The 16,222-nt window shown below is 41.8% G+C and overlaps 1 protein-coding gene across 2 annotated transcripts in view; it reads left to right on the top strand.

The window, feature by feature from the left end:
• SAMSN1 (SAM domain, SH3 domain and nuclear localization signals 1) overlaps positions 1-16,222 on the top strand; it is a 388,340-nt gene that overhangs the window by 119,456 nt on the left and 252,662 nt on the right. For both annotated transcript variants that reach the window (XM_085623046.1, XM_085623045.1), the window contains one exon: positions 8,730-8,789. In XM_085623046.1, coding sequence (XP_085479172.1) covers positions 8,730-8,789 — 60 coding nt within the window. The remainder of the gene's footprint in view (positions 1-8,729; positions 8,790-16,222) is intronic.

The raw sequence follows: 16,222 nt of genomic DNA, 5'->3' as shown, positions 1-16,222 counted from the left end.
CCACTTTCTTAGTGTATGGTTTGGTCCCCCCAGGGCCCACTGTGTATTACGTGCTATTTACTGTGTTTCTTTGCTAAATATTGTGTGCATTGTGGATATCTCTGGGTAGGAGATATTTGTATGTGATAGAGAGTATTATATAATAAATACATATTTTTATAAATTCTTTGTGTGGTTCTTTTTCACTTAATTTATACTATAATATTGCATTATGGTAAAACAAGCTGCTTTACACTCCTTCTGGAATAAGCCTGAAGGCTGCTCTCCACAGCTACCACTTATAGAGCTTTCTAAAGTTGTCTAAGACCTCTTAAACCCCCATAAGGGCCAACTTCTCAAACTCCTTATATGCATTTTTATCCTCATGATTGTAAGACTTTCTCCAACAGCGCTCTAACCTTTTGCAGAGGCCCTTCGCCAACCTAAGTTTGGCCGAGAACTAGGGGGCTGGTTGTTTAGATCTTTTAGAAGTTCTGGCATTATTGGGGCAACTGTATCTAAGGCGTTCGTGATCCACAGGTTGAAACAATATGAGTCACTATCTGACAGCTGTGGCACAGATTCCTGAAGTGGCAGCCCTACGATCACTCTATCATCTTTCCTCCAATTCCTCCTTATTTCAAATTTTTCCTTTTTATTACTGGCTAAGCCTAGAAGGCAAAAGTGGATGGGACCAAAAAATGGTCCGTCCATACCAGGAAAAGAGGGTCTTCCACTCTAAGATTTTGATTATTTGTAAAAAGTAGGTCCAACATATGGCCCGCTCCGTGGGTTGGTGAGGTTACCCGCTAAGTAAAACGTTAAGGTTAGCTGGGAAGCCTGGGGGCAATTCAGATCATCAACGTGTAGGTTGCAGTTTCCCAGGACTGACAAATTGGCATACTGTAATATCAACTGAGAAACAGTATCTCAAAGTTCTAGCGTACAACTATAATGGTAATCAGGTGGCTTATAAAGCAGCAGTCCCACAAAGGAAAAGGATAGTGAGAGCTTGACACAAAAGATTCGGCCCTCAGTATTGCTGATTTGATCCAGCCTAGAGGTGTAGATCTCCCAGCTGTCGTTTAGAATGATGGCAACGCCACCCCCACCCTATTTCCATCTCGGTTAGCACACACAATCCAAAGTCCAAAGGGGGGGCAGCCAAAGCCAAGTCATAGTTTGAGCCCTCTGTAACCAGGTTTATGTTAGAAACATTAGGGCCCAGGTGTTATTGGCTAAGGAAAGCCAGATATCATCCACATGTTTCTGAAGAGACCTGCACTTAATAAGGCAGGCTCTAACCCTTGAGCATATTTCATAGGGGGACCTTAAGGGAGGTACAATTCCACCCTCTAGCCCTAAAGGCACATCCAGCTTAAAATAGCAAGCCTTACAGCAGTACTTGGCGCTCCCCGCACCCAGGTCCAAACGGGTCATGCCAATGCAGGGATCACCATTCAAGGCCAGAAGTGAGTCCCTGTACCATTTGATGCTCTGGATGTTCAGAATTTGGGCAGCGTGGCTAGCGCTGGCTGCGGTCTGGACGTGGACGGGCGCAGACGGGCTTCCCTTTGGTGCACCTTCAGCAAGCCAGCGGTGTGTCCAATACATGGGTCCACATTGTGGATCTCATTAAATAGGCGCAGGGAAGGCGTTCTAACATCTAGACCACAAGATGGCATCTGGAAATGGTCCTGTTGAGTGGATGAAGGATGGCGCTCCACTCGGGACCAAACAGAATGAAACAAGACCCTCTCCTTCCTGACTGAGACAGGTGGAATTCACAACAGTGCAATAAAAACAATTTAAAAGCAAAAATCACTCAAGCAGATTACTAGCAATGCACCCTGCAACATGCAGAAGTGGCTTCGATATGATCGAATTTACAATTAAGTCTCTTTCAGGTAATACAAGTATTTATAAACTAATCTCTTTGCAGCAAGCACAGTGTCCAAAGCTTACTTAAAAACAAGCATTGGCATAGCCAATAGGTCTCGCTTTTGGGACCTTATAAGTGTTTAGCCATGCAACAGTTGCATAACTAAATACTTATAAGGTCCCAAAAGCGAGACCTATTGGCTATGCCAATGCTTGTTTCTGTTTATTGCTGCTCTTTAGTAATGGCGGCACACGGGTGCAACCATTACTACATAGAAGCAATAAACTGGAAAAAAAAAAATGGCTCACGCGAAAGTGAGAGTGATCGCGATCAAACATCACAGCAGCCGTGCGGCTGCGAAAGTGAGGCGCGCGCGCCCGCGCACATGCACTGTAGTTCTAGTCTACAGTGGTAGCACTTTTTTGAGCCCTCACAAAAAGTCTCGCCAGACCAGCGCATGCGCTGGGTCAGGCGAGACCTAATGAGAGTCCAATCATGAGGAAAAATTACATTTGGTCTTCGCACTTGTTTGCCATATTTTAACTAGCTATACACTGGCGTGAAAGGAAGGTAACTCCTACCTTACAAATGTGGTAAAAGGACAGAGTGTATGGAGGAACAGCAGTTCTTTAAACTGTAGTTTCTCTCCATATCTTTGATTTCCCACCAATTTACTACTTCAGGAAGCTCTTCTACTTCCTTAAGATAGCACATCTATCTACTGCCTATCTACTGCCTGCCTGAAAGTATGAATGGCACAGTGTCACTAGAATGCCACTGGATGCACCACAGTATCATTGGGCTCTCCTTGCAATTGCTGAAGTGACATTTGACTGTCACTGGAATCCCTTTAGTCTTACAAAGTTCTCTTGCAGTGGCGCAGAGGTTTTTTCTGGTCTGTGAAGTACAAATTAGTCAGTATTGAATAGTGACCCACTATTCCCTGCATCGCAGCAAACACAGACCCAGAGCAGCAGTAGATGGTACCTGTCACTTTCTCCAATTTGTTAAAACAGCCATAAAAGTACAGGCATACAGCAAAGAGAATAAATACATTAAATCATGATAAAATTCATGTTGAAAAAGTTGAAATTGGATTCCCAAAAGCACATTTTGAAAGGCATTTTACACTAAATATTTACCATAAAAAAGCTTCCAAATAGCAGATCATACAGCAAGAGTGCACTAGGCCATACCAGTATTTCTTTCTAGTAGTTAACAAGCATTTTATCAAATGAATTACTGTACAGCAAACTGCACTCCCCAATTGTTGTAGAAAGAAGAAGGCATGCTTTGTATGATCTAAAAATTGCTTCATGTAAAATTGGATCAAAAACATTTCCAATGTGTCGTATAAAAATGTCAAAACAATATAAAGTGCAATGCTCTTTGAATGAATTGATCATCGCTGGGATATGCAGGAAGATTTGCAAACTAAGAACCTTGCGCAGAAAAGGCCACGGGAAATGAATAAGACCAGAGCTCTACCTCGTGTGGAGGAGTTTAACCACAACAGTAAGGGTTGAAATTTAATAAAGTCCTCCACCAAACCTAGGCCTGCCTCAGTATGACAATAAATGGTGGGTGAGGATTGCAGCAGGTCCAAATGCATGCCTATAAATTTGTTTTCAACGTTTTGTATATCTGCAGCATCTACATAACCCCCCACTACGGCACCATAGGTGCCGATCAAAAGACGTTTACTCACAAAGATGTGAATCAGTTCCTTTACTGGTTTATGACCCAGCCTTTTAGCAAAGTGAAAAATTCAACCGACCTCTGAAATTGGAGAGCCCTGATTTTCAACAGGTGCTTCCAATTGCTTGTGTTTCAAGTAAGTAAAATTTTGGACTTTGGCCACCTCTTCCCCAGACAAATCCCATCATTTATTTATGAAGGGACTGAGTACAACTCTTCCAGTCACCCCCATGCACATAGAAAAAGACTGCCTAGTCAGCTCGCATTGCCAACATAGCACTATATGCAGAACAGTCTCTCCATATCCAAAGATACATCACTCTGCTGCACCCACACGCCTATGCAGCCCTGAGCTAGACTACATTGTCTGAGTTGTAGATTGAGGTGCAGGTTCCTGGTGACAATACTGACACTGTAGCCATGGTAGTAGGTATTGGTCAGCACAGCATATCACTTTCTATAAAAACCGTTAGTGTAAATGCAGCGGGAATCTGCAAGAATGGGCTTCGACTAAAATCCTGATCCCTGCTCAAGCATTATGAGAGGGTGACAATAGTCTTGGGAACTTTGACGTCAGAGATGTTTGGACTACTGTTTGGCTTTCCTTTCTGTCCTTCTAGCCATTTTCACTACTTTTAACTATTAAACATATCTGAGCAGTCACAGCTTGTAGTGTCACCATAGAAGACGTGCCCATGTGCAACACGGATTTGACTTGTTGGCATTTTCAGAGTGGCCTTCTAGTGAGTGCTCCAGTTGCCTAGCAATTTTGCCTTCGGAATGCCACACCGGTGCTTTGTGGGCTAACCAGGGAAGGATTCACTGGATGATAAGAGACATATTATCAAGTTAACTAAGCTCTTTGGTTGGTGTCCTAAAGCACTACTTCCTACGGTTTTCTCCCCAGAAGGTTTCTGTTCCTTCTTTACTAGATTCACTAAGTCTTCCTCTAATTTATTGTCCAGTTTTTCATGACAATCCAGTGCTTTTTGTGGGTTGGTGTATTTCTCCTAACATAGATTGCATAGAAATTCAACATTTGGTCTTCTTGTGATGCACCCTGTGTCTGTTGCGGGTATTTGGTTCCAAATGCAAATGCTATACACACATGTTGGTTTGGTGAAAAATCCTTTTTGGGTTTCTCTGACCATTAAGGCTTCATTGGTGTGTGTTTGTCAAGGGATAGCCACACTTTTGTTCACTGGCTCAATGAATATAAATGTTTTAAATATGATTTTTTAAAGTTATAAATAAGAATAGCATCAAAAACCACTAAGCACCAACTGCGGTCAGCTGGTCACGGCAAACCGGAACCTAGGCAGGATTTGAGGTCAATTGCGATGAAGCATAGGTGGGACAAAGAAACTAGGTTCGACCCAGGTGCAAGATTTACCTTGGGAATTGGGGTCTGATTCAGAGCTTGGCGGAATGTGCACTCCATCCCAACAGCAATGGAGTAACCTCTGCATGAAACTGAAGGTCTACCCACTAGATTTACAGACTGATGGATCTAAAGTATGTCAGTGATGGAGACTACTCCATCTTCATCTCTGACATACTACTCCAACGGAGTAAGGCTTTTGGAGGTTTGGCCATTGGGCCACCCACCTGATTTAGAGTGGGCAGTCAAATGGGCAGCTTTTACTGTCTCTTACTGCTGTGAAAAATGTGGTGGTAAGTGACAGTAAAACATTTAAATGTTCTCCAAACCCTGAGAGAAAACTAGCTTAGAGATTTTGTTTTTTGAGAGCACGGTAACAACCATCAAACTATCAATACATTGGCAGGCACCAACATGAAAGCAGTTACTGCCAATGTTTAGAGTTTTCTGCAGGGCTGGCATACAACTCTAAATGTGGCAGGCGGACAACCATAAATATGACAAGGCATCCGAACTGTACCTGAGGGGTGCTCCACGAGGTTGGATAGCCTTCGAATTAGGTCCTGGTGAAGCCGTTGGTTTTTGGCAGGAAAGCCCCTAGCAGGAAACATTTGAATTTCGCACTCAAGACAGGCCCCTCACCAACCAGAATCCTTTGTCGCCTACACCTAGTCAAGGTTTCTTAGCTGACAGTCAGTATTTTGGATCTCAGTTTTCTTCCGCGGCTTGAGGCTTTAGCCGAAGAGTACTCCACGAGTCCCAATACCTTTTCCGTGAGGTCCTGCTGAATTGGATTTGCTGCTGCAAAAAATCATTGAGTGGGAGAAACTTGAGTCTTCGGCCAGCAGAAATGCACCTTTGTCGGATTGTCTTGGTAGGATTGTACTGGTCCCCTGGAGGTCTTTGGAACCAAAAGTGTCTAAGTCCCAGGTTTTCAGAGGAGGTATGAGAAGTCCCGCCAGACACAGTCCAGGGTTCCAGGCCCTCAGGAACAGCACTTGGGAGGTCAGGACTCACTCCTGCAGAGACCAACTGCAGGGTTCAATGAAGTTGCAGGAGAGGCCTCTTGTATCTTGTTGTGTCCCTGTAGCTTGAACAGGAGGTCAGCCTTATGACCCTTGTTGTCCACCCCTGGTTACAAGAGAGAGCAGCTACATTCCTTAGGAGCTCTTCTTAGGTCTCAGACAGCAGGTTCTAGTCTTCTTCTGATCTTCTTTAGGTCCAGTAATGTTCTGAGGAGGGTACTGGGAATGCCACATTTACACCTGAAACCACTTTGAGGGTGTAGGTGACTTCTGGCTCCTCCCTAATCAATGGGGTAAAAGTTCGAAGGAGTTATCCTACGCACCTTGGCAGGATTTTCTATATGCCCTATTGCAAACAATCCCATAGTGTCCTCTCTCTGTCTAAATCCAAGATATCAAAACCCTTCTCCACTTGTGTAGAGCCTGTATGGTCACCCCATAAGCGTGGCCAGGGAAATGAGCAACCCCTCCTCTGTGGTCAATTCAGCAACTTCTGAGGGCAACTTCCTTCCAAATGGGATTGGAGCCTGCCTATGTGGAGAAGAAAAAGAAGGAGCCAGTTCAGGTGTCATCTGACATCTACCTGTGACAGGGGAAGCCCAAATGGTCATCTTGCCAAAGGGAGCTGTTTTTACAACTCATAAAGAGCTTGTGCACTCAGAGAGGAGAGGAGTTGGCCTAACGGCTAGGGCGCTCGACCTCGGACCTGGGGAACTGGGTTCGAGTCTTGGTAATGACGCTGAACATCCTGTGATTCTGGGAAATCACTTAATCTCCCCTTGCCTAACAAAAAATGAATGTGTGTCCTCATGTAACGTAACTGGTGCTATGTAAAGCGCTCTGATACCTGATTGGATTCGGGTCAAGTTTGCGCTATATAAAACTCTGCAAAAAAAAAAAAAAGAGATCTGTACCTGTAGGCTATGCAAATTAGCCTCCAGGTTCTTTAGGTTGGGGAAAGGTAACTTTCTAAGAGTACTGTTTCCTTAATATTTAATAAACATCTGACTTCACCAGTGAATTGTGCTTTTAGCAAGTATTATAGAGAGTTTATACATTAAATTTATAGCTGGTTAATAACCAAACATAGCAATATTAATTTAAATAGTGCATCGAAGTGTGTCTCTTTGGAGCAGCCAACCCTGCTACAGTGAAAATAGCTTTTGGGTGTTAGCCACTGTAAGGACATGTTTAACATCACATTTCTACATGCCCTTCTTTTTAATACCATGCTCCCTACCTTATGGACGGAAAGTGTTCTTAAGGCTGACTTTATATTATTTAAAAGGAAGGTTTAGACCTGTCAAAATGATTTATTTTGAAAAGTGGAATTGCAGTTTTTAACCAGCACCACTCGGGCTACAATGGTAGTCCTGAAGCCATGTTTGTGTTTGAATCGCACAATAGGTTCTGCTGTCCACTAACTACATTTAACTTACTTGCCCTGGGTACAGTTTGTACCATATACTACTGACTTATAGGTAAGTTAAATATGTCAATTAGGGTTATGTCAATTCAATCATGATAAAAAGGGGAGCACATGTACTTTACTACTGATTAGCTGGGGTAAAGTGCAACTGAGTTGATTGATTGATTGATTGATCCAGAAAAAGCAGATAGGGCAAAAATCTGGGAGCACCATGCAAAAAATTGTAATTTTCTACACCTGGAATAAAGAAAAAGCCACTTTATCAGCAAAAAGAAAGGTCTTCAGAACAATGTGAACATTACATTTTTTACAAGAAGGCATTTTATAATTAAGAAATCAGGTCATCAAAGAGATGTAACGTGTAGGTTCTGCAGAAAACAAAACACAAATGGATATCTCTTAGCCCATCAGGATCTACAGTACATTGAAGATATCAGTATGATTTAAAAGTGAGTTGCAATAATTTAATTAGGTTTTGACTGGAAAATATATGCATCCTGGAAAATGTTTTAGTGAGCTTCACACTGCACAAATAACAACCTAATAGAAGTTAATATAGGCACGCCCAAACTTCTCCACTGGACGCTGTGAGAAGGAATCTTCTGAGAATATTTTATTTTTAATGTGTCCAAATGTTTAAGTTCACAGTAAAAAAGTCCACATATGCCAGCAAAAAAGGCTGCCCTTTTCATGCGTTTATGCAATATTACTACAGTCTAGTGTATGACTCAATACCAAGAAGGTGTATTTTTCAGTCGTTGAACCTCGTCATGTATGTGCCTATATGAAAGCCCATTTCAGGACAGAATAAGCAGGGATCACTGAGACATATTTAGTCTTCACAGTGCCCTGCTTCCCCAGCCTAGTAGGGGTTCCTTGTGACTACTGTGACAGGTCCAACGTAGAATTTGTCTTCAATACAGTAATCATACAGTAAAATGTGATTAGAAATGATAGGCAAAGTTTGGGGTTTTCACTGTATTTCAGATGTCTTATTCCAAGTAAAATCTGATACTTTTGAGATACAAACATTGGTTTATAAATATGCAGATTAAGCAATAGATGAAATAGGCTTCTAGAATTGTGTGTAATATACTGAGGCCACAGGTCACACATTTTCAGTTGCACTATTAACTATAATTAATGGTACATTATAAAGGTCCATTTCATGGAATCAGCTATAAAGAGATAAACGCACAACTGAAAAACTCTAAATTAAATAAATGAAGGCATACTTTTAGCATGCTTGAAACAATACATTACTTCACATTCTTAAAAATATTGCCGCTGTTTGGAATATGTCTTTTTAATTTTCATTCGCCTTTGCTTTTGTAGATACCATCCTATGAACAATGGATTCCACCACGAGTCCAGAGCCCAGTTAACAATGACCTGGTAAGATCAAAAGAAAAAGATAACAGCGGAAGTCTTTCTTACATGCTCATTTATTATTTGCTCCTTGATACATATTCTCAACTTACCAAATATAGGGGCATATCAACAAGGGCTTTATCTCTGCTTTTTTGGCTTTAAAAGCCAAAAAAGCAGAGATAAAACTAGCGCCCTATCAACAACAGGGTGCTAACACGCAAATTTGCGTGTTAGCACCCTTTTACTCTACGCTTCCCCTTGCATCTCTAATGAGATGCAAAGGGGGCGTTCCAGAGTAAAATAATAGGAGAAATGTCGCTAAGCGACATTTCTCCTATTATCAAGAATGTCGCTAACCCTGTTAGAGACAAAAAAAGCAGCGCTAACCGCGGTTAACGCTGCTTTTTTACGTCTGCTAATTTTCAGACTTAGCCATGATATCCTATGGAAGGAGGATATCATGGCTAAGTTTGCCTGTCCCTATCAACAAGGTAACGTGTGATTATCGCTGGGTTTCCAACGATAATCTCACGTTAGCCTGTTAGCGTGTAGATTTTTATCGCTATTGAGATAAGCGTTGCTAATAGCACGCTATCTCAGCGATAAAAATTCACGCTAGCCGGCGATAATTATCCTCACGCTAAGAGCGCTGAGCGATAATTATCGCCGGTTGTTGTTGATATGCCCCATAGACTTTTGGGTCCAGATTTACTAACACTTTGTGCTGGGTTTGCATCATACAAGTCACACAAACTGGTGCAATGTCTTGAATTGGAATTGACTTTCTAGCAAAAAACTTGTTTTGCTCTGGGAGACGCCCTAAAGTAACGCAGAGTACTAATATGCATTACTTTGTGTCAAGGGAGTGTACCATTAGTGATACTTGTGATCCCATGCAACCACCCATGTTTTGTAAGTAAATCCATATCTGCTAAGGTAGACAGAGATTTTCTCAAAACATTTGTTTAAGTTTGCAAGTGGTCTCTAATGTACAGCATGCATACATAGCTAGAAAACATTCTATGTCTGAGCATAGCATTTTATACTGGAAGGCTGCGCTTCTGGTACCAAACCTATGCTAGATATCATGCACACACCCTTGCAGCATAATGCATTCAATCAATCAATCAATCAGGGAATTGTAAGCGCGCTACTCATCCATGAGGGTCTCAAGGCGCTGAGGAGGGGGTCCGCTGATCTGTTTAGCCGAAGAGCCAGGTCTTGAGGGTCTTCCTGAAGGTGTTCAGGGAGGGGGCACGTCTGATGTCTACCTGGTCTTATGAGCTCTTTCTGCACTACAACCTTTCAGTTACTGCCTCATGCATGTAATGGAAAATTGCTTTCTCAGTGACTGCTCAGCTGACAATACCAGAGTTCCAAAAAGCATCGATAGTGAAGTGAATGAAGAATTATTGCGATCAAGTGGTATTTCTGCTGAGGTCTAATTCAGCAAATGGTCCGCATGGTTAAAATGACTGATTCCAGATTGGTCCTGTTTCTTATTAATTATTGCTGATTTGTTACTCATGCTGCAGCTATGGAGATTATTTACTGAGTGGCTTACGATTTCTTCTTTCAAGTCTTGTCATTGGCTTATGTATCAAACAAATGCCACCAGCTGATCCGCTTGTAGGGTTTTGTCCTATCACATAAATTCTTCCTATAGCATGCTTCTGACACACATTACATACATACAAGTCACTTTCCCTTAAATGTTCATAATGCAAAAGTAATTGTTACATTTTGTCTGTGACTGTATTATATAGTTCAGCTCAATATAACTTCAGGATAATATCTCAAAATAACAGGTATCAAAATATCTTTTTTAATTGTATTTGTTGTTCTTAAGACAATTTGCATGGCTATTTCTTACTCATTTGACTGACCTTGAACATTATATCAAATTGTAGAACAGAGGCAGAAAGTATAATCTGTCAGGCAGATATGCACATTATGCTCTGTTCCATACAATGTTACCTGTACAATTAAATGAAATTACTATTTGATGAACCTGAAACTAATCACACTTGCTTAAAATGACCCTGAAGTGCTGTCTTGCTCGATTCACAAATTTAGGACATGTAGCAGACACTGCAGTGTCTGTGAGTGCAGTTTTAAACTGCCATAAGTGAACCCACTTGGCAGGCCCAAACCTTCCCATTTTCTACAGGTAAGGCAACCCTAAGGTAGGCCCAAGGTAGCCCCATGGGCAGGATGTAGTGTATTTAAAAGGAATGTACTGTTGTATTTTACATGTCTTAATAGTGAAATACTGCTAATTTCATTGTTTACTATTGCAGGGACTATCTCTCCCATAGGTTATCATTGGAGCTACCTTGTAACCTCTTACAAGTGTAACTTTCAATTGAGAAGAGATGAAGATTTGGAATTTGGGGTCCCTGAACTCACAATTTAAAAATACATATTTTAGTGAAGTTGATCTTTGAATTACATGTTTGAAAATGCCACTTTTAGAAAGTGGGAATTATCTTGCTTTACCATTCTGTGCCTCTGCTTGCATGTGGAACCCAAGTCTAGTTTAGACTGACAGTTGGGCCACACAGAGGGAGCTGATGGCCCATCACCAGGCTGAGTGTTGGGAGGAGTTGTCACTGTCTACAAACAAAGCTATCACACCCCACTGTAGTGTGTCTGGAGCCAGGTCAGGGAAAGGCAGAGTCTTGTGCACTACAAAGGCTTTCTTTGAAGTTTGCCTACTTCAAAGGAAAAAATTGGTATAAGCACTGGAGCTGTGACACCATAACTTTAGAACACTATTGGATTAAGAGGAGGTTTTGCCAAATCGAAGTGCTGGAGAAGCTTTAGGAGGGGAACTGCCACTCTGCTTGTTGCCGTGCTGTGCTGGCCTACTGCTTGCGGTTCTGTCTTGGAGAGTGAAAGGACTGGACTTTGTTCTCATCATCCTGCTTGTCAATGTTCTCCAAAGGCTTGTGTGTGCTTGCCTCCTGGTAAGAAGTCTCAGGGCCAGCAACGTATTCTCCTACAGCCCCTGAAAACCTCTGCTTGGAGTTCTTCCCGGCCAAATGGTACCAATTCCAGTTCTGGGCCCTTTGACGTATCTTCTGCCACAAGAAGAGAAGAAAATCCACGCATCGACCTTCAGCGCATGTTTTTCCCGCCGCAGTCTTGCAATGCAGTATAACAACTCACACATCGTCGTGTTGCGGCAGAAGAATTGTCAAAGCGCCTGTCGTGTCGCCCAAAGATTGCCACAGCCCGAGTCCTGAGCACGGCTTTTTCCAGCGTCCGTGACACCCGCTCTAGCTTCAATACAGGTCCTGCCGTGCGGCTGAAGAAATCGATGCATCACCTGCTCACAGCTGGAAAAACGACACAGGGCCTGTTTCGCCATTGCAACATCAACCCAGCGTATCAGGATTTTTGATGCATTGCATCTGTACGTCAAGTTCTTCACCCACTTTGTCTAGACGTAAGAACTCAAGGCCGCTTTTCTGGACATCGACACAACACCTGCCCTCACAGTAAAGAACCGACGCAACACCTCCCCTGAGCTGCAGTAAAGAACCAACGCATCACCTCCCCTGGCAGTAAGGAACCGACTCATGACCTCCCCTGGGAGAAAGGAACCTATGCATTACTTTGCTTTTCCGGTGCCTCACCTCCCCTGTGTCTGTTCTTGTTTTTTGATTTTAACGCATCTCAGGTACTTTGTGATAAAATTGACGAATCTGTAGATTTTGATGCCTGAACTATTTTGAACCTTTTAAAAAGGGATATCTTGTATCTTGGCTTATGGATGTTGGATTTTTGTTGTTTTGGTCTTGTTTTATTCAGATAAATATTGGTTATTTTTCTAAACTGGTGTGGTGTCCTTCTGCAGTATTTTCACTATGTTACTGTGCGTTTATGTACAAATAGTTTACACGTTGCCTCTGAGATAAGCCTGACTGCTTGTGCCAAGCTACCAAGGGTGTGAGCAGGGGTTATTTTGGGTGCGTAATCCCCTTGCCCTGACTAGAAGGAAGGGTCCCTACTTGGACAGGGGGCTAGCCACTGCCAACTAGAGACCCCATTTCTAACTCTGCAATTTTAATGTGCATCAAAATTATATCAGTTGCTTGCCTGCTTGTCTATTGACAAATGTCCTTTCATCTCTGAACCTATCCCAGTTGGTCACTTCCCTTACCGAATTAGCTGCCCATATTTCATTTGCTCAAGCATTCTCTCTCTAATGGTAGGTTCAGCTTGACCCAGGACCTGGTCTGATTATCATAATTATGCCTTTCTCTTTCATGCATCGATCAGAATGACTGCCTAATTCAATGCAACTTAAAACTTCACAATCATGGGTTATGATTGACAACTCTATGTTTCCCCTGTATCCCAGAGGAAATCACTGACTAACTCGTTTAAGTAACAGCTTTTGTGTTTTAAATCCAAAATATGTTATCCCTGAAATAATCATCTGCTGTTACCTACATATTCCCATTGTTAATCTAGTTTGAAGCTTACCAACCCCCTTTCATACAGCAGGTGGACTGTTCTGTAAGTTGGAAAAATTACTCCAAACTATACTTTTTCCACTGAATGTCAGACCTTAATCAGAGAAAAAAGAAATGTAAGGTAAAAGCCAGTTCTCCTGTTTAGAGACATCTAGGGTGTAGCTGATTTCCTTCAGCAGGTATTCTTAGTAACTCATCGGCCAGTAGTCCAGAAGGAAGAAATGTCTCAACAGATCATTGTAGCAGAACACAATCTGGAGCTTCTCCCACCCTCAATAAATAGTCCCATTTGTCTGTCATATCTGCCAGATGTGGATTAAATACATGGAAAATATCCACTTGTGGCATAGATTTTGGTCCTAAAATGCATTTTTATATTTCCTCTCTCCCAGGTTACTTTTCTCCTATGGGAAATTCCAGAGCACATCTGCAACAAGCTGACCTTAAATGCCTGTTCTTCAGGGTGTTGACGTGCACAGCTAAACAATGTTTGGGAGCTCAAACAAGGAAGCATAGTTTATGTGCAGACATGATTCAAACTTGCCTCGAATAAAGGTTATGCCTTTACACATTATTGGGACTGCAGCATATTTTCTTCCTCTCCTTTGAGACCATAACCCTGCTGTTGCCAGTATTTTGGCTCTTTCGGAGAAAAATATGCAGCCTAAGCATACGTATTCATAAATTACAGGCCTTTAACTTTCCACTGGATTAAGGTCTTCTGCGGTTTTGTTAGCACATACCACACGTGAAAAAAAGATACTGAATACAAATGCCAGCTTTGCTTTACATCTTTATTGTAAGTTTTGGCACACTGTAAATTAAGTTTCCTTGTTCTGAAAAATATGCTTTGGAAAAGCCAGTAGTTCTGAGTTGCATTTTGAGACCTGAGCAAAACATTTTTAGAAAAACAGAAAATGATTGTTTTCTGTATGCAAAACATGTATATGATAAATAATTTAATATGTAGTGATTCAGAATCCTTTTGGCATGGTAAAAAAGTTTCTCATGCACTCCAAAGCAAGAACTCCACTGTGGGTAGAATGATGCACAAACAACCATTAGCATTGGGTGAGAGCGAAGTACCGCCTTGTACTGAACCAAAGACCTCTCTATGTGTACTATAAAGAAGTGGCAATGATATGTCTCACTGGCTGCTGGGCTGTGGAGCCAGAACATGCAAAAAACCTGGTTTTAGCAGGGTCTGGTAACAATGCATTCCATAGATTCTGAGTAGACCACATTTCCAGTTCTGGACTTTCCTTAACAAATCATTGTTTTCTGTGCTTTATGCCAAGAGGTTGACAGAACCAGAGACTACAATTGCCACAATATACAAGGATGGATAAAGGCATATGACTGGAAATGAGATGACATGAACTCCCCAGCACACTTGAATACGTGTGCACTTGTGTACCTATACTCACAGATTCACATGCATGCGCTGTTTATGCACACACAATCAGAGAGATTCACATGCACCCACAGTTTATGTGTGCAGCGACATACACATAAAATTGAAATGATGACCACAGGCTCACTCACACAATCACACAGGCTCAGGAATAGGAGATAAATTAAGATGACTGCACAGAAGAAGGAGTGCTTAATTTGTAAAAAGAAAAAGGTGCTAGGACCCTCATGAGAAGCCCCATTGCATCCACCAGTGCAGCCAGTGGAAGTAACAACACAACTATTAACCATCACACTCTTTCACGTGTGACAATTCAGACTATTCCAGGGCTCTAAAGCTATACGTACGACTCAGGGGCATGTATGCGTCATTTTTTATGTATATTGAACTAATAAACAACTGTTTTGTTCTCATCTCCAAATCACACAAACAGCGCAACCAAATGGCAGTTTGTGTAATGTGCCGGTGACAAATAAGTGCCGGTGCTGAGCACCGGAAACCAGTGGCTCAAATTAAGCACTGAGAAGAAGTAATAGTATCAGGAGAATGTCACTTTCCACAAGATAACATAAACAGCATATCAAAATTAAAGTATTTCAGTGTATTTACATGTCACATTCACGTTTATTTCAAAACATTACAACTTTGTTAAGCTTCGTATCACTAATCTGAAAACAGCCAAGAACGATTGCAAATGACCAGTAATTCTGAATTGTGTGAAAAGCTTTGGAATTAACCAAGGACAGATAAACAAAGACTAATTAGCAACTTATTTTTTTTATAACATTTTATCAACCAATACTGTTTCGCATGAACCATGTTTGATCTCGAAATGAATGTAGAAAAATGCGCGGAGCTGTCATTCATGCCTGTCCTTCCATAAATAGAAAGAGCTTCCCTGTCAATTTACTCTCCACTGAAGCATGGAGGGGAGAATGACCTTGCTCCATACTTGTTCCATGCCCCTTGGCGAACTGCAGATCACGTAAAAACAAATATCGTTCTTGTCTTTACTCCCCAATGTCATCGCTTCCACACTTCGCTATTTTACGGAAGAGTGGAATATAACATTAGAGACAGGCCAAATCATGCATTCACTCATTCCCTTTTTCCTTTCACTCCCTCCATCCTTCCTTCCTGCCTTTTATCCTCATTCTAACCCTCTCTGTTTTATTTTTTACAGTGCTAAGGTGCTACGTGGTATTACTTTCAATACATCTGTGCAGTATTTAGGAACTATGCACATAAAAGTATCTTTCTAATGCCTACAGAGATTCGGGGATAGCACAACCACGTAGAGACTGAATAACAGGAGTTGTTAATGGTGTGACTAATATTCCCCAGTCCTAATCTGTTTACAAAATACCAAAACGCTGCCGTCAAAGGATTCCTGCCCCTAACAACAAAGTATGGGATTACTGCCATAGGACCGTGGTCCCTGGCTGTGACCAGTGCTCTATGGGTTACAAAAAGAAGTATTGATGGACGGAATGCAGAACAAATCAAAACATTCACCCCCAGTCAAGAGATCTGGGTTAAATCCATCATTCTTTTGCTCA

The sequence above is a fragment of the Triturus cristatus genome, chromosome 8 (genome assembly GCF_964204655.1).
Source record: "Triturus cristatus chromosome 8, aTriCri1.1, whole genome shotgun sequence".
Lineage (NCBI taxonomy): Eukaryota > Metazoa > Chordata > Amphibia > Caudata > Salamandridae > Triturus > Triturus cristatus.
The sequence above is the reverse complement of the archived record's forward strand: the minus strand, read 5'-3'. Positions and strand labels throughout refer to the sequence as shown.